This window comes from Echinops telfairi, unplaced genomic scaffold, assembly GCF_000313985.2.
Source record: "Echinops telfairi isolate 266 unplaced genomic scaffold, ASM31398v2 ScPeMD7_20;HRSCAF=75, whole genome shotgun sequence".
NCBI classification, from domain to species: Eukaryota; Metazoa; Chordata; class Mammalia; order Afrosoricida; family Tenrecidae; genus Echinops; species Echinops telfairi.
This window is the reverse complement of record NW_022103917.1, coordinates 14,130,001-14,151,937: the sequence shown is the minus strand read 5'-3', so window position 1 is coordinate 14,151,937 and position 21,937 is coordinate 14,130,001. Positions and strand designations below refer to the sequence as shown.

General features: G+C 47.0%; 1 protein-coding gene across 3 annotated transcripts in view; it reads left to right on the top strand.

Annotated features, from left to right (window-relative positions):
- The window catches only part of ARHGAP36 (Rho GTPase activating protein 36), a 55,504-nt gene extending 34,480 nt beyond the window's left edge, over window positions 1-21,024 (top strand). For 2 of the 3 annotated variants that reach the window (XM_045288366.1, XM_004715380.4), the window contains exons 2-12: window positions 12,980-13,138; window positions 14,372-14,434; window positions 14,879-15,111; window positions 15,376-15,568; window positions 15,736-15,791; window positions 16,031-16,181; window positions 16,689-16,837; window positions 17,009-17,185; window positions 17,488-17,585; window positions 17,723-17,829; window positions 19,783-21,024. In XM_045288366.1, coding sequence (XP_045144301.1) covers window positions 13,030-13,138; window positions 14,372-14,434; window positions 14,879-15,111; window positions 15,376-15,568; window positions 15,736-15,791; window positions 16,031-16,181; window positions 16,689-16,837; window positions 17,009-17,185; window positions 17,488-17,585; window positions 17,723-17,829; window positions 19,783-19,925 — 1,479 coding nt within the window. In that variant the 5' untranslated portion in view covers window positions 12,980-13,029 and the 3' untranslated portion in view covers window positions 19,926-21,024. Of the gene's footprint in view, window positions 1-12,828; window positions 13,139-14,371; window positions 14,435-14,878; window positions 15,112-15,375; window positions 15,569-15,735; window positions 15,792-16,030; window positions 16,182-16,688; window positions 16,838-17,008; window positions 17,186-17,487; window positions 17,586-17,722; window positions 17,830-19,782 lie in introns of those variants that run through there. The other variant, XM_045288365.1, reaches the window with a different exon arrangement.
- Window positions 21,025-21,937: the final 913 nt, after the last annotated feature.

Genomic DNA, 21,937 nt, shown 5'->3' with positions numbered 1-21,937 from the left:
TGCTCCATCTATACTCCTGCTCTCTAGTCCCTTGCAAAAGGAATGAGTGGGCTGGGTCCAGGCGGGGTCCCCAGAAGCCCAGGAAACGGGAGGATGCGGGCAGTCTGTGCACGGGTGAACGGTGGATGGGCGGGCTGCGTGCAGACCCTGACTCAGCCCCAGCCCCCAGGCAGGCTCCACCTCCAGCACCACCCCTCCCCCACCATGGGCTGGGCGCCATCCTAACTTCGGCCCGGCTGCAGGGCTGGGAGTGCGCTTCCCTCCTGGTTTTCAGAAGTAAGGAGTTTAGCTCCACGCAAGCTTTGTGCGAAACCTGTTCTCGTCTCGTCTGAAGACCAAGGAGGGCTGACTGTTTGGACAAACCACTGCTTTCGGACAGAAAAGGCCATTCGAAAGCGCCGGCTGGCGCTAGGCACGGAGTGAACCCAGTAAAACAAACTCCTTGGCAGGGTGTGTTTTCGGACTCCTGGTGCCCCGCTGGGACCGAGCGGAATGGCCCCGTAGGGTTTCCGCAGCGGTACTCTTTCCAGAAGCGGGTCTTTTCGGCTTTCTCCGCAGACCATGTTGTTAGCAGCGCAGCGCTTAGCCAGTGAGCCCTGGGGCTCCGAGCACGTAGTAGGGCATTCTAAAAGTTTCTTTCCCGCTTCCCCCGCTCCATCCCACCGAGCTTTAGGCAGCCCATCCCCTTGCCCAAGACCACTGGAGGGCAGTCAGTCCGACCCTCCGGAGAGCAGCGGCAGGGGGCGGTAGAGTGGCCCAAGGTGCATCGCACTTCTAGCCGCTGTAGCCCCCGCTTGGTCGCGCCCCCATCTGTATCCCCCACCCCCACCCACTGTGTTAGCCCTCTAGGGGAGACACTCCAGAATCCTCCCAGGTTCAAGGCCATTCTGGCTTTGAAAAGCCTGTCTCCTTTCCAGGGAGAGTGCTGGGCCAGAGGGGAGAGAGGGGAGAACAAAGGCGAGGTGGCGGAATGGGATCACAGGCTTGGGATGCATTGTGATTCACAGCCTTTGAAAGGTCTAATCCCAGCTCTGCTACGGAGCTCACAGTGTAATTGTGAAGTTTAAAGGTAGTCACATAAGTTAGGTGATTCTTCCCAATTAAATTTCAAAGATGCCCCTTCTCTTCCATTCTCTGTCCTCCCCCTGCCACCCCCTCCCACACACACACCTTATGGAAGATGCAGATTTGGGAGTTGGGCAAGGGAAAGTCAGAGGCCTAGAAGGGGACCTGAGCACAGGCTGATGCTCCAAAGCCAGGACAGAAAGGCAAAGAATGGAGGGGGGGATGGTGGTGTTAAAATTCAATTTCTGAAACTATGTGTCATCTTGAAAGGAATACATGCCATAGAAATTCTAGGTCCCAATCCTGGTCCTGGAGACTGTGGTGAGACTCCTACCCTCATAGGGACTTCCTAACCCCCCCCCCCCCATACTCTTCCCCTTTGACAGACAGCTGCCACTAGAACTTCGCACACAGGCAATGAGTGCTCCTTGGGTTCCAGGGTTGTCTGGCTTTACCTTATGTCCCATTAGATTCTAGCAGTGCCACATTCTGCAGAGATAGGCACTTTGTGAAGATCTCCCAGAGACGATGGAACTCAAAGGTAACTAAGGAGTTATCAAAGGAATCTAGACAGAGAATCTAGTGGCACTCTGAGCTCTATTGTGGGGAGGGCAGCAACTTCCTATAAGGCCTACTTCATTCCTCCTTACAGCCCTTCAGCTCAAAGCCTGACTGGAAGGGTGTTGTCTCACTGCAGGGGAGGCTTCTGCAGTCAATTAAGGAGAAAGCCTCTTTCCTGGAGGGCAGAGGCACTGGCCAGCTAGCAAGTGACTCACTCCCGCAGAGTCAGGCAGCAGAGGTGGCCGTGAATCAGATTAAGATGGCATGAGGAGATTACCTGAGAAATGAAGAGGATGAGGTTGGATCCTAATGCCCTGAGGCTGGGGCTAAGTGGTAGAGTGGCTATAGTTAGTGGCTACAGTTATGTGCACAGAGTCAGCTCCTAAAGACACCTCCCCACTGCCATCTCCACCAAGTCCCCATAGAAAGTGCTTACAAGGCTTCATAGAACCTCATGGGATAGTGGGAAGCCTATATTTTCATTGGGACTCTGCTACTGACAGTGTGACCCTGAGCAAGCTCTTCTCCCTCTCGGGGCTTCAGTAGCAAGGGCACACATTGATGGGATGTAGTTCAAATACAATGTGATAATGTGCCAACATTAAAACAAAGTGTGAAGCAAACTAAGAAGGAGAAGTGTGTCTGGGGCAAGTGTCCTGGGTTCTTTCCTGTCTGGCTGTTGACTGCAGCCTGTAGCTTCTCCTGTGACCAACCCCCAAAGGAGGTTCCATTGGCAAAGGGACTCTGTACCTGGCTTGGTTCTAAGGACTTTATTTCTGTCCTGTCATACAATCCTCCCCCTAGTGCTATAGGGAAAATGCTTATCCCCCTATTCCACAGTGTAGAGACTGAGGTTGAATGAGATGAAGAGATCTACCTTCTCTCATGTGGTCTTTGTATACTTGTTACCAAGGCGATTACGGCAATCCAAGCCAACAATCTGCCGATCTTATGCCTAAATCGGCTTTCTGTAAAGTTGGGTTCAACCTATGTGGCCAAGCTGCCCCCTCCCACCCATCTCCAGGTGGGTGTTACCTTTCTGAGGTGGTTGCTGACTCCCTGGGTATATTTCTCCTTTGATCCCGTGTGGTTTACCACCATCTCCCCTTTTGAACTCAAGTCTTTCCTTGGCCTGTTAGTGTCAACCCTCAATTTAAAAGGAAACATCCTCAATGAGCTGAGACCCCAGTATCGGTGTCTTGTCACAAGGGAGGACTGCGGGCAGGATGCTCCAAGGAGGAAGGGGAACAGAGCTGCCTGGGCCAGAGAACCTACCATGCCAAAGAGGATGCCAGGGAGGAATTGGTTCAGCCTCCAACTGGTGCTCTTTTTCTTCCTCTTCTGTTCTGCTGTTCTAGAATGTATAAAGAGGCAGCACTCAGCCCATTTCTCAAAGGAGGAGAGGGAGAAATACTCTCCAAATGATAGGGATAAATGGGCATTTCCTTGCTGGGTAAAGTTTATTCCATTCCTTAGCCCTAGTGGTGTGTGGTTAAGCATCGGGCTGCTAACCAGAGGATCAGCAGTTCAAAACCACCCAGCTACCCCTTGGGGAAAAACAAACAAAACACCCTAGGCCTTGAATTCCAGTAAAGAATTACATTATGAGAGGAGCAGTGAGTTGGGTTGTGAGTTTTGATGCTAGAGGGAAGTGGGAGTAGGGCAGGAAGAGGAGAAGTGAGCCTCTTGGTGGTGGTGGCAAGGTGGTCCTTCTGGAAGCAAAGGAAGCACTGACAACGCCACCTCAGTGCTACCTGGAGAAGTTCCCTCTGCATTTGATGTGTTGTCAAGGGGCTTTGGGATCTCATTTCCAATCTAAAACCAGAAGAACTATATCCCTGAACATCTGGGAAATAAGTCTGTGGCTTCCTGGGTATGCTCGGAGCCAGCAGCTCATATATTCCGCATTGGAATCTCTACTTTCTCCCTTCCTTCTTCCCTATGCTAGGCTCACTTAGAAGAGAGCACTCCTGGGAGAGATTTTAGAAAGTAGAGTGCTTTGGGTAAGCATGGCTGACCTGCCAAGTTCCTCTGATGCCCCAGGTCTATAAAGCAGGAGCAAAGATAAAGCTGTAGACTAGAGTAGTGGATTTGGGTTAGTGACCGTTCTCATTCTGGTGGGTGGTGGCCTTTTTAAGTCTGCTTCTGTTTGATCTTGCTGCTCAATGAGCATTGAACAAAACAACCTTGTGTGTGTGTGTATTTGGAAGTGCACTGTCCCTGGAAAAGTGGAGGACACAAGGAGAAGGCACATTGAATCAAGGAGTAGAATGAGGGTAGTGGGTGAGGTTGTTCTGTGTACAGTCTTGGGTGCAAAAGGCCAACAAGGGGTGCCCCTTGCCTTCTAGTGCCACGCACAGAAGTCACAGCAGAAGAGAAGTAATCTGCTATAGAAATAAAGAAAATTCCTGAGCTGGGATCCAGGGATCCTTGGGTCTTCTTCTTGACTCTGCCACTAATTATGTCCTTGAATAAGGTTCTTGACCAGCTGAATTTCAGCATCTGCTTTTTCTTCACCTGCAATGGCCCCTTCCCGAGGGGAGAGAAAGATGCAGAGCACCCAGAAAGAAGCACCCTTTTGGGCTAGATCTTGAAAAAGAAGAGATAGGCTTTGTATCCATGGAGGAGAGGGAAGATCAAATTGTGGGGTGCAATGAGAAACAGTGGGAGTAGCCCAGGGAATCCAGCAAACAGGTATGCATGCGCAAGGCGCTGAGCTGACTGCTGTGTGGAAAATTGCTATGAATCAGTCCCTTCGCCGCAGAGGGCTCTACAGAGAGTGGGGGAGTCTGAGCAGCAGAACAGAGCACTCGCAGCTTCTGTAGCTCATCCCACATCCCATGACTGGGCCACAGTCAAGCTGCCTCACAGAGAAGCAGGTCACACTGCCACTTGTTTCCTGGCCGCACCCGGAGAGTCGCCAAGAGGTAGCACTGGGGCAGGGCTCTAGGGGCCCAAGTGTGACCCACTGGGGGGCAGGAGTGAGAGATGGGGGATCTCCAAGTGGGTTATGGACATAAGGGATTTGGGGGAGGTGTGACTATGTTGAACAAGTTGCCTGGGCTTTTACGTTTCCTGGAGGGAAGGCTGAGCTCCTTGGGAGGACACAGTTGGATTTTGCAGCAGGGGCTGGCCACAGAGAGTGACTTTTGCACCAGCAGGCTTTGTTGAACTTTGTAGGTTGCTCTCTGGAGCCACCTAAGTTTGGGCGCCAGGACAACACAATGCTGCCTGAAGGCCAAGCTCTGCAGCTCCAGGGCTGTCGGAGGCCAAGGCCACTCTGGGGAGGTATGAGGAGGGCTGTCGGAGGCCAAGGCCACTCTGGGGAGGTATGAGGAGGGCCAAGGGCACAGCCACCTCAGAGCTCACCTCTAGTGTTCTTGGTTCCTTGCTCACTGCTCTGCCACCACCTGGCCTTGGGCTGGGGGCTGTAAAGGAGGGCCAGAACGACCTGATGCAGACCCCACACTCAGGGTGTGGCTGGTCCTGCTGCCTGCAGGGCGTCCGGTCTTCCTGCTGTGGACCAGGAGCAAACATCCAGCAGCCTTGGTTCTAGGACTTGACCGAGCCCTGCAGAAAAACATTGGTGTTCTGAGATAACCAGGATAATCATAAATTGTCAGGTTGTGTAGGGGGCTAGGAGGTGCTCACCAACTTGCCCAAGGTCACCCAGCTGCTTAGTAACCAAGCAGGTCTCCTGACTTCTATTGGAGGCCCTTTTCCACAGCATGAGAGCCAAGACCTTTGGAGTGGGATTGATAGGGAGTTCTATGAAGGAACTGATTTTAAAAGTAATAATATGATTACTTTAATATTGTTTCAAAATACTACCCATATGGGTGGCTGCAACAATGGGATCCAGCACAGGAACAATTGGGAGGATGGCCCAGGACTGAGCAGGGCTTAATTCTGCTGTACGTAAGGCCCAGGCCGCTCCTATCAGAAAGGTCTGCATGGCAACTAACCACCACCACCACCATTCTAATTTTGAACATGGGAAGGAAACATCTTTCCCACAGCTCCCACTCTCTGTTCTATGCAGACATGATTGTGGAAATGGAAACCATCAACAACAAAGGCTGTTGTTGGGGGGAGATCTTATCAAATTAGAGCAAAGGGCAAAGAGGAAGGAGACAAAGCCCTCAGCACTCATTGCAAGAGCCTTCTTTTGTTCTGGAGGTTTCCATGGTCTACCCTCTCACCCACTCTGTAGTAGCCCCAGCTATGACCTGAAAGGGCCAAGGCTGAATGACCCTACTTTGAATTCAGAGCCTCACTCCCTAGCCCCCCTTTCTCTCTTGTAGTGAATCCACTGGAGATACATTTTCTGGTGGGGAGAGGGGAGCTGGTTGGTAGGGGTGCTTGGTAATAGTGGCGGTGATGGTGGGCACAGCAGTGAAGAGGGTCTTGGATGATGGGAAGAATGAATTAGAGTTTGCCGAATACAAACCTGAAACCGACAGGGAAGTAAAGGTCTTCTCAGCAAGGCCTTGGGAAATGGTGAATTCTTAATATTCCTTAAAGGAACAAAGGAGAGAAATCTATTTAGATTCACTCAGGAAAGGATGATAGTAGTCCCAGGGTCTTTCTTGGATACTTATTCCATCCCTTGACATTTATATGACTTCCCACAAGGCTGCAAGATTCCAAGGGCAGGAAATGGGGTTTTCCACTCCAGATGCCACCCCCCCCCTCACACACACACACACACACACACACACACACACACTCCTTCCCTCTACCATCCCAAGCATGAATGGTTTGGCTTCCTGCGCTGAGGAAGCCAAAGGCAGGGCTAAATTCCCTTTGTGACCCAGTGAACTTCTGTGTACATTAGATCCTCATCCCCTTCAAGTTAGCTGCTTTGCACCTCTGATCTTAAGAGACCCTGTGAAGAAACCATTCACGCCCCCCACCCCACCCCCCGACAGTGTGCCTTCTGCTGACAGTGGCTGAGTGGCCATTTTCGCCATCAAATGGGCATTCTTCAATGAGGTCTCTGTCTACCTCATTCCAGATAAGAGCACTTCTGCTCAGTCTTCCCATTCCATTTGACTCTCGGATATTATGGGGAAATTCCCTTATCTAGAACCAGTATTTTATCCTATGCAGGGAATTTTCCTTCCATCTTGACTTTTACTTATTTATGCTTGATTCTTTTTAAAGTTGATGAGCATGGGAAACTTACATGTGGTGAGGCTGGGATTTGAACCCAGGTCCCAATTCATGTTTCAGGAGCATTGGGTTAGGGGTGGATTAGCATTAGAGATGGCAGTAGGAGGAAAAGATAGAGATTTGGGTGCCCTTCTCCTCTTTTCTCCACTCCATTAGACTCTTATATCGACATATTCCTATTTAATTCCCAAAGAAGAATACAGGAGGAGGCCTCACAAACCAGCCACATACTTAGGAAAGTAGGCACTCTTTTCACTTGAATCTTTCCAGTGACATACAGATGGCAGAGGTTGGTGATAAATACCATGAAATAGCATTATTTGGTAGGAAGCGAAGTGGTTTGTCCTGGAAAGAGGTCAGGCCACCTGGGTTCTAGGTCACGTTCCTCCACGGCATTTCGGTGCAGCTCCAAGTAAGTTATAAGTTCTTCATAGCCCTAGTTTGTTGTTATATGAAAATGGGGAAAATAACCCCAACCTACCTACTTCCCAGGGGTTGTTGTGAGAATAAAATGGCATGATTCATTTATTCATGAATCATGGCTAGCTGTTTCAATTATAAGACCTACATGTTCTCTCAATACCCTGCGATTTTTTCTAATCCTGTGATTCATCCAACAAACACTGATTGAATACCTACTGTGTGCTATGGACTGGAGATAATAGGCATAAAATGCTTTTGAGCAAGTGAAAAGTATAAGACAAATTTTTGTTAGGTGCCATCCGGTCAGTTCCAGCTCATTGGCAGTTAAAAATATTTTACCTCCTGTTAATGGAACATATTTCTCTTTATTTTTCCACTGTAACTTAATATAAGTAGTAATCAAGAGATATACAGTAACATAGCTGTGTGATGCCAGCATTATTATGTACTTTGACGTATCCTGCCGATAATAGTGAGAATAACTGCATTTTGCTGTGTTTTGTTTCACGTCACTTTTTTATGCCATTCTTTGATTTATGCTATATATCATAAAGCTTACCTTTCATCACCCTGATCTTGAGTTTTTCTCTAGTCAATAAAATTTTAAAAGGGCATCCTCATGATCTATGGAATGACGACTATACTTGTTTTACAAAGAGGCTGTAATTTGTGGTAGCAGACTGCCTTCCATTCTGACCTACCCTGGCTTATCAAATCTGGCTTTTGATTGTTATGTTCATTCTTTCGATTTTTCTATGCAGGACTTTGCAGCTGTTAAGAGCAAAGGTTGATAGGGCAGTGGGGAGAGCCTTGGGACTGAGGAGAACTGGGTTCTTGTCTAGACTATGTTGTTATATTACTTTCTGTTTGTCCTTGGGACATTCTGGTTCCTCAACGAGCCTCGGTTTTCTAAACTGTACAATGGAGGGTTTGGTATTAGATAGCTTCTATCTCGGAACCATCCTCACATTATGAGCAGTTTCTTAAACATTCTTTTGGGGGCTTATGGGGCTTTTTACAGCATAGTTTAGCAATACTCTCACCAGTTTATAAGCCTCTACGATGTTGTGATGGGTTGACTCCATGCATTGACGAACAACATCTCCAAGTTTAATTAACTTGGGACATTACCACTGCATAGGATAAAATGAGTCATGTTCATTTCATCTGAAGCCTTTGCTGAAATGGAGGTTATGGAATAATAACTTAAAGGCTAACTCATTAAAGCTTGGGGATGAATGAGATAATGTGCCAACAGACCAAATTGGTGCCTAAACATTTTCATCTAGAGACCCGGATCTCTTTCCCGTGTTGTGATCTATTAATGGGGATATCTATCTATTGTCCCTGTCTGTAGCTATTTGAATAACGTAGCAGATGCAATACCTTCTGGGCACCCGGCCTTGTCCACTATCAATTCTCAAGCTCTGAAGAGCTCTCAGAGCTTGAAACAAAATTCTGAAGGAGTCATAAAGTGCCTAATTTATAAGGATTCAAGCCATGGCGTCAGTGCAGTCACTGTTTTTTGTTTGTTTGTTTGTTTTGTTTTGTTTTCTTGTAGGTGTTTACCAGTGACCATCACACCCTTCTAACTATCTGAGTAAATTAGCCATCCAAATTGTAAAGGCTGAGGATTTATGCCTAGCTGAAACCATCTCTGTCCTCTCAATGTCGAAGTGGTGACCTTTCTGACGTTAATTGGTTTCTCCATCTGTGCCTTACATTTCAGGAGGATGTGAGGAATAGGCTTGATGACACCCAAGTGTGTTTCTCCTTTTTGTATTGCTGGAGACTTGATCGAGGGGTCCCTCCCCCTTTTATTAAAATTCTCTCTCCTGGTATTAGCTAATATCCTAAGCCGTTTAATGATCCATGAGAAATAAAAGTTTCTTTTGCTAGTGACAGTGGAAAATTGGTTGACTTGAAAGAGAATTAACTTTGGGGACATGTAGATCTTTTGCTAGTATGGGTGGGTTGTAATATCTGAAATAGTGACCTATGCAGTTAGTGTTTCTAAATTTTATGAAATAATTTTTTAAATACTTGACTTTAGTTAAATTGGAGCGTGAAGAAGACAAAACTCTTCCAGATAATCTCCCCAGATCCCTTTACCTATTTTAATTGTATTCACATTTAGTAGAAATTGAGCAGTTTTTGTCTTGAGGTGCATTGATACAAATTCTAATTTTATATAATTCAGTTTGAAGGCCACTGCTTTCTGGCACACTTAGACCTTCTGTAAAGCAACTTCAGCAACATGTTTATTAAAAATGCTAAATATCACACATGCATTATTTAATATAATTCTCAAAAGCTGATGAAATGGGTACTGTGTTATTTCCCCATTTTAGAGAGGAGGCCTTTCAGGCTCAGAGATGTCAGTTGACTTTCCTAAAGTCACACAGCACAGGCATCGAAAAGTGTGCCTTCAAAGCAATTCTGTTTGGCTTTGACTCCAGTGTCCACAACAGACATTTGTCTAAGGATAGTGCTTTTGCAAATGTCTTTAATTCTAGGTCAAAACAGAATTGCTTTCTTTCATTTTTCTTATTTATCATCTTTTTTATCTCATGGCCACTGTAGGCCATTGCTATGGCATGCTGGACTGGAAAGCAGCTCTATAAAGGACCGCCTTTCTGTTCAGTTTGGAAAATCTGACCTAAGGACAAGTATTTAAATCCCTAGAAGTTGCTATGTACCTCTTCAGAGGACTGCAGACTGCCAACTTGCGCCCCTCACCCACCCTCCCCTCAGCCTCATCCCCGCACTCCACACCGCACTGGTTCTTAACAGGCTATACTGGTCTTCCTAACTCTACTTCTGTTTGTACTCTGTTGGTGTCTTGAGAGAGTTGAAGGCAAGCAAGACAGTGTCAAATTTGCCAGCACAACTGCAGCAAATGACTGCTTAAGTTTAGCCCTGTATCTTTGAGCAGAAGGTAATGACAAATGGTTTATTCTAAGACCTTTGATTTCCTTTGGAATTGTAAGCGTCTAGGCTGACTCATCTCTCAAAGGCTTTCCTCTCTGCCTCTCCCTCTTCTTTTGGCTGGTGAGGTTTTTTTGGCTTATTTTTCTGTGTGTGTGTTTTTTTTTTAATGGAGGGAGGGATTGGTTTTCATCCAGATATTTGTTTGGGTGAAAAGAACCAGCTAGGCTTCTTGACTGACCAGATCTGTTAAGCCGCGTCGCTAAGAAGAGTTGAAGCTCCAACACAGGTACACAAATGTTTGAATTGGGAGAAAGGAAAAGGAGGAGAAAAATTAAGCCAGAGTTAGGCTGTGTGTGCAGGATGAGATTCTGCTCATAGACTGACCTGTTGTCACAAATGGGGGCATGCTCTGGGCTTAGTCTGGGGCTGTTGGTTAGTTGCTTTGCATGTGCCTTTGGTTAAAATGCCAGTTTGTTGTTGGGCCCAGGGGGTGGTGTTTTGCAGCTCGAGGAGCTTTACAATTCTCTGCTAGAGGTTTTCTTCTTAACTCAGTTCAATAGCCATAGGAAGAGCTGTCCTGGAATCCTTCCCCATGCTGCAGACCTTTCTGATACTCAGATCTCGGGCAAACATTGCTGATATGTGGGAATTTAGCCATTTTGGAAAGTGGGCAAGAGAGAATTTTGGAGACAAAATTAAGGGGGGGTTCTGTGTTGTTGTTGTTGTTGTTGGACATAGGATAGAATATTCATTTAAATTTTTGATTTTTCAGTAATTTATTATTAAACCCATGTTTACTTTGTATCTGTCAAAGTCATATTACCTGGTCTTTGAAATATAAATCCCCAAATGAGACACAGAAATTTCTTGTCAAAATATATAGGAGAGAGCGCTCAAACGAGTGGCATGCGGCCACTGTCATTGTTTTGCAAAGGTTTATGTCTCAAATTATGTTTCTTGTCAGGAATTTGCATCCATAGTTACTCACACCATAAACCTGGAAGCCACCCTAATGTGTTTTCCTTTCCCCGCGAATTAAAATTTGCTGTCCCATACAATTCATCCCCTACTCAGCCCCGGTGACTGCCTTGTGGTCAGCATCTCTGGCCTTTTGGATAATCTCTGTACCTGAGGCCCTTTAACCAAACCAGGTGTTTCACCACACTGATTTTTCTAAGCTGTAGCTCTGATTGGCACTCCTAATCTCACATTCTGCAGTAGTTCCCCCATGGCCTTAAGAAGAAAGCCCAACTCCTTAACATGGTTTAGAGGGCCATTGGTGACCTCATCCCTGCCTATTCAGATTTATCTCCTTCTGTCCCCTCCAGACAGCTTCAAGAATATGACAACCTCTTTCCCATCTCCCTGCCTTTGCACAAGCTGTTCTTTCTCTGGACTCTGCCCCCTCCCTATCTCCAGGCAGACTTAGATGTTTCCTCCTTTCTGTTCTCACAGTACTTTGTTTATGTCTTGCCTGATTGACTTATCACAAGGTTCTGTAAATTGTTACTAACCCATGTATCTCCTTCTGCGCTATTAAATTCTTTATGAAAAGAGTCGTTTTATCTTGCTCATCTTTGAATCTCTAGTGCCTGGCGCAAAGTGGGCAATTGAAGCAGGTTTCTTTTTTTTAATTAGTGAGTAAATGAAAGGGTCTAATGAATAATAGAAGTGATAATGTGCTGGAAAGGTTGCTGCTGGGGGTCCATAGAGATACCCAGCCTGGGTGCAGTATGTGGTCATGGACATCATGGAGGAGGAACGTATGAAGCAGGTTTCCCAGTACATAAAGACAGACCACTCTGATCACCAATCTTGGATATGACTTCTCACTAGAAACAGCCCAGAAGTGTTTGTTTTGGTACAAAATGAATTGTTTTCCATGAACAAATTCATGTCATTATTTTGAGAAAATTTTGGTGAATAGAGAAAAGGCAAAGACCTCTAAATCCTATCAGTGAAATGCAGGTTTAATATTTGGGTATATTATTCTTATGCATGATTTTCTTCACAGCGTTTTAATCATACTAATTAATGCAATCTCAGTTCTATATTTGTTTCCAGAAACATCTTTTTAAACATCGCTTTAATGATTACATAGATTTCCATTCTCTGGCCCTTCCATGGTTTATATAACTTGTCTCATTGTCTTACTACCTTTTTCCATATATGCATATGGTTTTTCCTGTCTGTTGGAAGGTTTCATTCGGATAGATTCCTAGAAGGGAAATTATGGGATCAAAGGACCTAAGGGTAGATTTTGGCTACAGACCCATGTTTCCAGTTTGTTTTCTGGAAGAGTTACACCTATTTTTAGTGTCTCTAACCTAGATGAAATTACCCATTTCACCCACCCTGAACAGCACTAGGATTTATTAGTAAAGATTAAAAAATAAACTCCAATACTGTTCACATTACGGTAAAGGCTACCTTTTGTTGTCTCAATGTGTATTTTTTTATTGTGAGTGATGTTGGTTGATTTTGAATCTTTTTTCCCTTTTTTGGGTTTTTTTCTATGTATGTTTTCTTCTTGGTGGACTGTTTGTTCAGGGCTGGTTTTTTTAAGTTTTTTTTTTTTTTTTTTTAAATAAGCAACCAGAGGCAGCTCTGCTCCAGGGTGAAGCCACCTCCCAGTATTCCCTCCCCCTTCTACCCTCCCCCTACAGACTTCTCTCTACTAGGTCCACTGACAGTTGGATGATGCAGCCTTGATAATCATCGGATCCCAGAATGGGTGGCTGCATTCCTTTTCTCAAGGCAGCAAGGACACGCTGCCCCAGAATCATGCCCCCTTTATTGTTGTTGTCCGCCTTCATTTTTTTAGTGAGCGTCCTGGGAGGAGCCCCAGGACACAACCCGGACCGCAGGACCAAGATGATATCAATCCACAGCCTCTCTGAGCTGGAGCGTCTGAAGCTGCAAGAGACTGCTTACCACGAACTCGTGGCCAGACATTTCCTCACTGAATTCAATCCTGACAGAGGTGAGCTATACCCCGGAGTGTGGCGTCCTCGCCTTTGGGCGAGTGGACCCCCCGGCGGGATGGGAACTGACAGGGACTGGACAGGACGGGTAGGGGGTCCAGGAGGGTGGAAGGGGTTCTAGTCCAGACCGGGAGTGCTTTCCTGATACCGGGGTAACCCAGAAAGTGGGAGTTGAAGGATTGGGGTAGAACTGAGGAAGAGGTAAAGATGAGTTGAGTTAGATCCAAGCCTAGGAGCTCCAGAGGCAAGAAGACAGACAGGAGGATGCTAGGGACTGACAGGTAGACGGAGGACAGGTGAAGAGGCAGGCGCACCAAGTGTAGTGCGAGCAGAAGGCAGAAGGAGACTGAGGCACAGGGGGACTTCAGAGAGAGGACTGGGATAAGCAGAGACAGTGTAGCCACGAGATACAGCATCAAGGGAGAGAGCGAGTCTGAGAGACACGCGCCAAGCGCGGCGGCTGGGAGCTGAACGGAGGTGCGGGCTCCACAAGCAGTGCGCTATCAAAGCAGACCCCTCCGACTGGCTGTGCGGGGTGGGCGTGGGGGTGTGTGACACTCGGGAACGACGGGATTCGAGCTTACCAGGGGGTCTCAAGGGGACAGACAGACTCTGCCTCCCAGCCCAGAGGAGGGGCGGAGCGGTGTTGCGCAGGACTGCAGGGATGGAAAGTGCCCAGGGAGTGCAGTGGGCGCCTTGGGTGTGTGCCCTTAGCGTAGCCTGAACGCAGCACAGTTGCGGGGTTAGGAGACACCAGGGGGAGCTGAGGGCGGGCGCAAGACAGCCAGGTGCCTCTACCTCTCTCACTGCAGCCCAGGAAGGCGACCGCATCCCAGGTGGGAGCGCATCGCCCACAACTTGATGACTCCTGTCAGCAGTGGGGCACAGACAGAGGCCCGCCCCTAGCCTGTTGCTGGGTCCTGGAACCTCAGTGCACATTTACGTTTTAAAGATTTCTGTTGAGCCATTCCTGATGCGCGCGCTCCATGCCTTCGATGGCTTTATTTGGTTGAATTATTGGAGTCTTCAGTGCGATAGATAGAATTGATCTCCTTGCCAGACGGGGAAACTGAGTCTGGGAAAAAGCAAACGCATTTCAGGGGCTAGAGGGAACTGTGCTCTCTGGTGGAGGGGTGCACTGCTATGTGTTTTTATTCACTCATGAAGTCCAATTTGTGAGCGTCTGCGTATCTTTTCTCTCTCTCTCTCTCTCTCTCACTCTTTTCCCATAGTACCTGTTGACCGTCCCAACACCTTGGAGAAGTGGTTTCTGATTCTGAGAGGACAACAGAGGGGTGAGGGGCTCTCATACCTCCACTGGGGGTGACATTGAGGGCAGTACCTCGTTTGTGTTATGCCCCTGGCTACATGGGATTGGGCGGTGCCCACTGCCCCTGTGGGCACTGCCCCCCTCCTGAGAAACCCCGTAGGGGATGATTTCAGGAAATGGCGCATTGGCTGTGGGAGAGGGGGGCGGTCCCTTCAGACCTATTTTAGCTTTCCCAGTGGACCCAGCCCAGGCAGATCACACCCTGAAGACATCAGCTGCCTTTCTACAAGGTGGTCATTTCCTGGTAGGACTTCAGGCAGGGACCTTGAGCTCTGTCCAGGGAGTCTTGGCCCGGGAGGAGCGCTGCGGGTCTGGAGGAGTGGGGTTGCTGTGGGCATAGCACAGCCCCTGCAGTTCCTCTGGACTTGAGCACTGCGGGGCTTAGACGTTTCTCTCCTTGGTTCCCCAGTTGTCTCTCTCAAGACCTTTGGCATTCCTCTGGAAGAGGCGCTGGTGAATGAACTGACCCGCCGCAAGCAACTGGAGCTGAGAGCTGCCATGCAGGTTGAAGAAGCCACTGGTCAGGCTGTGCGCCGTCGCGGGAATGTGGTGCAAAGGATGTTTGGCCGCATGCGGCGCTTTTTCAATCGCAGGCGTGAGGAACCCTCCTTGCCCGCGGGGTTCACTCGCCGTGGTCGTCGAGTGAGTTATCCCCCACCCCAACTTAGGTTTCAGGCAGTGATTGTTCCTAGGGGAGAGTTATCTGCAGGGGTGTAGAGTGGGAGGGTCAATGTCCATAGCCTTCTTGGTAGGGAGAGCTGGTTAGGGGGTGGGGGCTAGGATTAGCTTGCCATGGAGGGAAAAGAAGGTCTCTTGTTTTGAATGTCCAGCATTTTTTCACCACTGGGAGACCCCAGGAAGGTGCCTGGGGACACTGCTGTTGAAAAACTCTGGGTTTCTCCACAGGGCGCAGTGTCTGTGGACAGCCTGGCTGAGCTGGAGGATGGGGCTCTGCTGCTGCAGACCCTGCACCTTTCCAAGATTTCCTTTCCCATTGGCCAGCGACTTCTGGGATCCAAAAGGAAAATGAGCCTCAATCCAATTGCTAAACAAATCCCCCATGTTGTGGAGGCTTGCTGCAACTTCATTGAGAAACATGGTAAGGAACCCCACAGAGGTTGTTAGATCAAGGGAGAGCTCACATAAAGGGAAAATGAAGGACTTGAAGTTGGGGCTGAGATACAGAGGTGGGCGTCAGAGAAGAGAAGGCAAACACCCAAGGCGAGGGATCCAGAGATGCTTAGCACCTTGGTATTTTCTTTTCAGGCTTAAGCACAGTGGGGCTTTTCACCCTTGAATTCTCTGCCGCCAGAGTGCATCAGGTAAGCCAGCTATACTTACGCTTTTTTTCCTTTGGGTGAAAAATATCAAGAAGGGGTGGGGGCTCCTCAGTAGAACTGAAGTGGGTGTAGAACCTAGTGGGGAGGGGGAAGGTGTTATCTATAGGAACATCTGCTTGCTGGCTACTTAATCTATGCCTTAGACTAGTTGAAGGAATAGCCAGCCAGGAGGGAGTCTGTGGTGGGCCAGCAGATAGTACATGTCTTTCCTTTATTTCTAGCTCCGTGAAGAATTTGATCAAGGTCTGGATGTCGTGCTGGATGACACTCAGAACGTGCATGACGTGGCTGCAGTGCTCAAGGAGTTTTTCCGTGACATGAAGGACTCTCTGCTGCCAGATGATCTGTACATGTCCTTCCTTCTGACAGCAAGTGAGTCTTCTACCCTCCTCTATTGGCCAAGAAAGGTAATGTTGAGGGTCCAGGAGCAGCACTTGGGCCACAGAAACTCCGAAGAACAAAAGTGAGTGAATGTCATAAGAAGGTAAACACACACACACACACACACACCCCAAAAACAACAATAAAAAACCAAACTAAAACAACAACCTCTATGTCGCTAAGTGACTTTCCTTATATTACTTGCTATAGATTCCCTTGTATTCTGTTATAGGGTTACTAGTTGTAATTTTCTCTAGAATTTTTAAAGCTTTGTGTGCCCTCCTGGAGTGAAGAAGAGCCCAGATTTTATAGAGGGGAGTCTGCCTTTGATAGGAGCATTTCTTGCTTTCAGGGATCGTAAGCCCAAAGGCTTTGGAAATGAGCAAAGGCAAGATGCCTGGGTCCTGTCTCTGTAACCTTCAGCAATTTTCAAGAAGAGTTCAATCTTTGTCAATAGCAGGCTGCCTCATGAGCCTGCCTTTGCTTTCCTTCCTTCAGCTCTGAAGCCGCAGGATCAACTTTCTGCCTTGCAATTGCTGGTCTACCTAATGCCACCCTGCCACAGTGACACCCTGGAGCGCCTGCTGAAGGCCCTGCATAAAATTACTGAGAACTGCGAGGACTCCATTGGCATTGATGGACAGTTGGTAAAAAGCTCTGGGAAGGGGTAGTGAAGGTGGTGTGCAGTAATAGGCATGAGTGGGAGTATATGAGAAAGACAGCCTGAGGGAGAGGGAGACAACAGAAAACAAAAAGAGATATCATACCATTTCCAGTAGTGCCTCACGGCTAGTCACGTTTTGCTTTCCTTTGTTTAGGTTCCAGGCAACCGTATGACTTCCACCAATTTGGCCCTGGTGTTTGGATCTGCCCTTCTGAAGAAGGGGAGGTTTGCCAAGAGAGAGTCTAGGAAGACTAAACTGGGGATTGATCACTACGTTGCTTCTGTCAATGTGGTCCGTTCCATGATTGATAACTGGGACATCCTCTTCCAGGTGGGTGGACATTTTGCACCCACTTACTAATTGCTCCTTATTCTGTTCACAGGTTAGAGAAATAGTGTCCATACATTTCTGAAGACAGCCACAGCATGAAGCCACAAAACAGACTAAAAATTCCTCTTTCACTAACTGATCATGGTGACGTCAGTCTTTCTAGGAAGGACAGCCTTGTTAGTAGCATTAACAATGTGGATCACTGAGCTTCCAGGAGGCCGTGGCAAGTTCTAGGTGACTGATAGGGTATGAAAGAAAGAAGTGAGGTGTAACAAAGCTAATGTTACCGATTTTGCCCTCAGGTGCCTCCTCATATCCAGAGGCAGGTTGCTAAACGGGTGTGGACATCCAGTCCCGAAGCACTTGACTTTATCAGACGCAGGAATCTGAGGAGGATCCAGTGAGTGTTTCTGGGTTTATGTTAAGCTTGAGACCAACTCTCCTGTAGGGGGCTGCAAATCCCAGAGTGTCCTTAGTTACTTAATCCAAGTTCACCAACTTACTTGGATTTTTTTCCCCACATTCCTTTTCATTCAGGAGTGCGCGCATAAAGATGGAAGAGGATGCTTTACTTTCTGATCCAGTGGAAACCTCGGCTGAGGTCCGGGCTGCTATCCTTGGGCAAAGCAAGCCCTTTGATGAAGGTCAGTTCCCTGCTGGAGGTGAGGCCCTTGGTGAAGGTCAGACTCTTGCTGAAGGTCAGTCTGTTGGTGAAGGTCAGGCCCTTCTTGAAGGCCAGGTTCTTACTGAAGATGAGCCCTTTGAGGAAGGTGAATTCTCTAAGGAAGATGGGTCAGTCAATGAAGAGCTAATATTTGGATATCTTAATCAAGGGGTAATTATTGGGGAGATCCAAGGTCCTGAGATTCCAAAGATCTTGAAATTCAAAGTCAACCTCTAGAAGGCATACCAGAACTCAATGGGAAAGATGATGGTAATGATCTTGATAATGATGATACCCTGAATTTTGATGATCTGCCTCCCCTTGAAGATATACTAGAAACTGATGATGAAAGTCCAGAACTCATTGAGATCTCAGACTCTGAAGAAATACCATATTTTGATATGGTCCCAGGCCCTGAAGGAACTACAGACATGCAGGAAATTCACAACTCTGGGGGAAATCTTGACCTGTCAGAAGTTCCCTATCTTGATGTAATCCCAGACAATGAAGAAACCTCAGACCCCAATGAAATTCCAGACTATGCAGATTCCTCAGAAAATGCAGAAAGTTCAGATTCTGAAGAAGACCCCAATCTTGACGAAGTCCTAGCAGTTGATGAAATCCCAAATCATGACACTTCAAATGCTGAAGTCTTCCCAGACTATGAAAATATCCCAGGGGTCAATGGGATATCAGATTCAGAAGAAGGCCTTGATTTTGAAGAAGCTCTAGCTCTTCATGTGATACGTACCCTGAAGAAACACCTGGTAATCATCAAATCCCAAATCATGAAGAATTCCCCCCAGAGGTTACTGAACTTTCAGACTGGTGAGGATCCCAATATTGCAGAGGTTCCTGGACTTGATGGAGTCCCAAATGATGATGTTGGAGAAATCTCAGGTAATGGAGTTCCAGAGGTCAATGGAATTGTAGGCTTTGAAGAAGACCCCAACCCAACCCAAAAGAGGTCCCAGCTCTCCATATGGCCACAGGGTCTGAAGATGTCCCAATTTTGATGAAATTTAAGACTATGATGAATCCTCAGTGAAGTTGAAGTCTTAAACAATGAAGAAGCCTCAGATGTTGAGGAAATTGCAAGCCACACAGGAGCCTCTGAGGTCAGTAGAATCCAAGACTCTAAAGAAAACCTCAATCATGAAGAAGACTTAGTTGCTGATGTAGTCCAAGGGCCTAAGGATGCCCCAACTCTCAGTGAAATTCCAGATCCCCAGAAAGACTGGGTCAACACTTTTGAAGAAGACCAAGTTCCTGCTGTGGCTCCAGACCTGGAAGATGTCTTCATTATCAATACAATTCCAGACCTTCAAAACGACCTGGCCATCAACCTTGAAGAAGTCATGGATGTGGAAGGGGTTCCAATGCCTAAAGATAGTGACCCCAAAGAAGTTCAGAACCCAAAGCCAACCAAGGGCCACAAAGATGTAGACGTTGCATTTCCTTTAGATACCTTACTCCTTAAAACCAATTCTCAGCTTGGCCAAATCATAGACTACGAGTCCTCCCCAGAATCATTAAAGAGTAACGCCTGCTTTCTCCCCTCAATGCAATCCTGTAAGCTTCTGGCTCCAGCTTTGTTACTCATTTGCTTAGTAAAATTAGTCAGGTTAGTTATAGGGTGGTGGTGGTTGTTAGGAGGCTGCCCTCTTCCCTGTCTGCCTGGTGAAATTGTCTATTTGCTCTGAGTTTGGGGTCTATGACTCTCTTTCTGTTACTTAACTGTCCTCTTCACAGGCTTCAAAGGCAGACCTAGGCTTGGGGATCTTCGCAGCTTTTTCACATCCCAGTGGGAATAATTATTCCTACCCCACCTTCTTGCTACATTTGAGGACACAAATTAGGTCTTAGTCTCTTTGGTATTGTGCAAAGTATGAAACTAGAAACATAAGATGTTAACATTGTTTCTATTTTCCAGGTTCCTCTGAGGAGCCAGCTGTGCCTCCTGGCACTACCCGTTCCCATGACGATAAGGAAGGAGCGGGTAACCCTCCCATTCCGGAGCTCGCCGTGCCCCAGGAGAAGGAGGCCAAAACTGACATCGGCTACTTTTTCCCTTAGATGTTTTTCCTTCTATAAGGTGCCAGACAGGGGGAAAGGGGTGGGGGTAGACCTGGAATGTCACAGGAAACATTAAGGAGCGTCTTGAAGGTAAAGATCTGAGGGAGAGAAGGAGTTCCAGCCTGATGCTCGGGTCAGGTTGGGAATTCCAAACACACTGCCAGCCCCTTCACTGGGGATGCTTGGTCCCTTCAGGTGGTAAAAGCAGAGATGTTTCTGTGTCATGCCCAGGCTCCCTGGTGCTACCTTGCCTTTCCCTTTGAACCCTGATCCTGGCTTTCCCATACTACTACCCTATCTTTAATTGATGTGACATTTGTGGTAAACATCTGTCCCAGAGAAGCTCACAAATCTCGAGGTGCTTTCCCTCCCCTAAAGGGGATTGCATGTTTTTCCTGACTTTCCTACCCTCCTCCCGAGAGCTCAATTGGAAAGGCCCTCAAGAGGCATGCTAGGACATTAGGTCAGCCTATTGATAACTGACAATTAATGCTAAACCACGTCACACCAACTCATAGCCGTGTCCCCGCAGCAACTCCACCACCTCAGGATTTTTCCCCCCCAAAACTATTTAGACTGAAGGATCGTCCAACAGCCAATTCCAAAATTCTGTGCAGTTATGCTCAGGTCCAGTCACCAGGGAAACCTCAAGTGTAAGTTTAACTAGCTTTTCTGGGGTCAAAAGTTAGAGGAAAAGATTTGGATTTATCAACCTGGATTTGTTTTAAAGACAGCTGGCACTCACACCTTGTTGTCAGTACAACAACTAGTTAGGTACTGACATCTATTCCAAGTAGTTAAAGTCACCTGATTACAAATGTTCTTATTATCGTCTCTGTAGTTCCTCTATGCAGGGCGGTACACATTTGCGGGACATGCTCTGGTAACACACAGATATGGGTTATGTATGACATCCAAAATTATAGCTGATAGTGATGGGTAACACCTGCTAAGATCCATAGAATGAAGAATGCATTGTATTGAGGGATAGAAATTGATCATACAATGGGTAACAACCACAGAGCTCGAAGATTTGTGATTGTTAAAACTTCTCTGGCATTTAATCATTAATAAACATCTGTGTTGTGACAGCAGCATATTCATGACTTACTGTGTGCTTTATTTTTTTGAATTTTGGGGTCCAGTATGGACGCTCTGACTGAAGAGCTGAAAGGGGAAAGGGAAGTAGGGACAGAAGTAAAGGAGTAATGTGGAATAAAGGAAAGGGGATAACGAACACAGGATGAAGGGAAAGAGAGACCATGAAATAAAGTGGGGAGACTGACAGGGAATAATAGGGTGGTGGGGACAAGATACAGTAGCATGAAAATAGACAGAATAAAGGGTAGGGGGAGCTATGAAATAAAGGAGAGGGAGTGACATGAAATGAAGGACAGGAGTTGATATGGAATAAATTTCAGAACAGGAAATGTAATAAAGGGATGGGGTGATGTGGGATAAATGGAAGAGATTGACAGGAAATAAAGAGGAGGGTTGACATGGTATAAAAGGGAGAAGGTAACATGGAATAAAAGGGGAATGAAGTGGAAGAAAGGGTGTGATAGCGTGGAATAAAGGGGAGACGTGGAAATGAAATCAGGGGACTGGGTGACCTGGAACAAAGGGGAGAGGATGGCATGGAATAAAGGTAAAGGGGCATGTAGAATAAAGGGAATGGTTGAGAAAATAAAAGGGGAAGGGTCATGGGATCAGGGGAAAGGAGTGCTTCAGAATAAAGGGTAGAGGGTGAAGTAGGATAAGAGCTAGTGAGTGGAATGAAAGGGTGATGACATGGAATAAGAGGGATCTGGCAAAATGGAATAAAGGAGAAGGAGTGACATGAACTGAACAGGAGCTCACATGGGATAAGAGGGAGAAGTAAAGACATGAATAAAGAGGAGCGGTGACATGGGATAAAGGGCGTGAGGTGGAATAAAGGGGATGATAACACTGACTAAAAGGGAGAGGGTGACGAGGAATATGGGGTAAAGGGTGATGTCAAATAAAGGGGG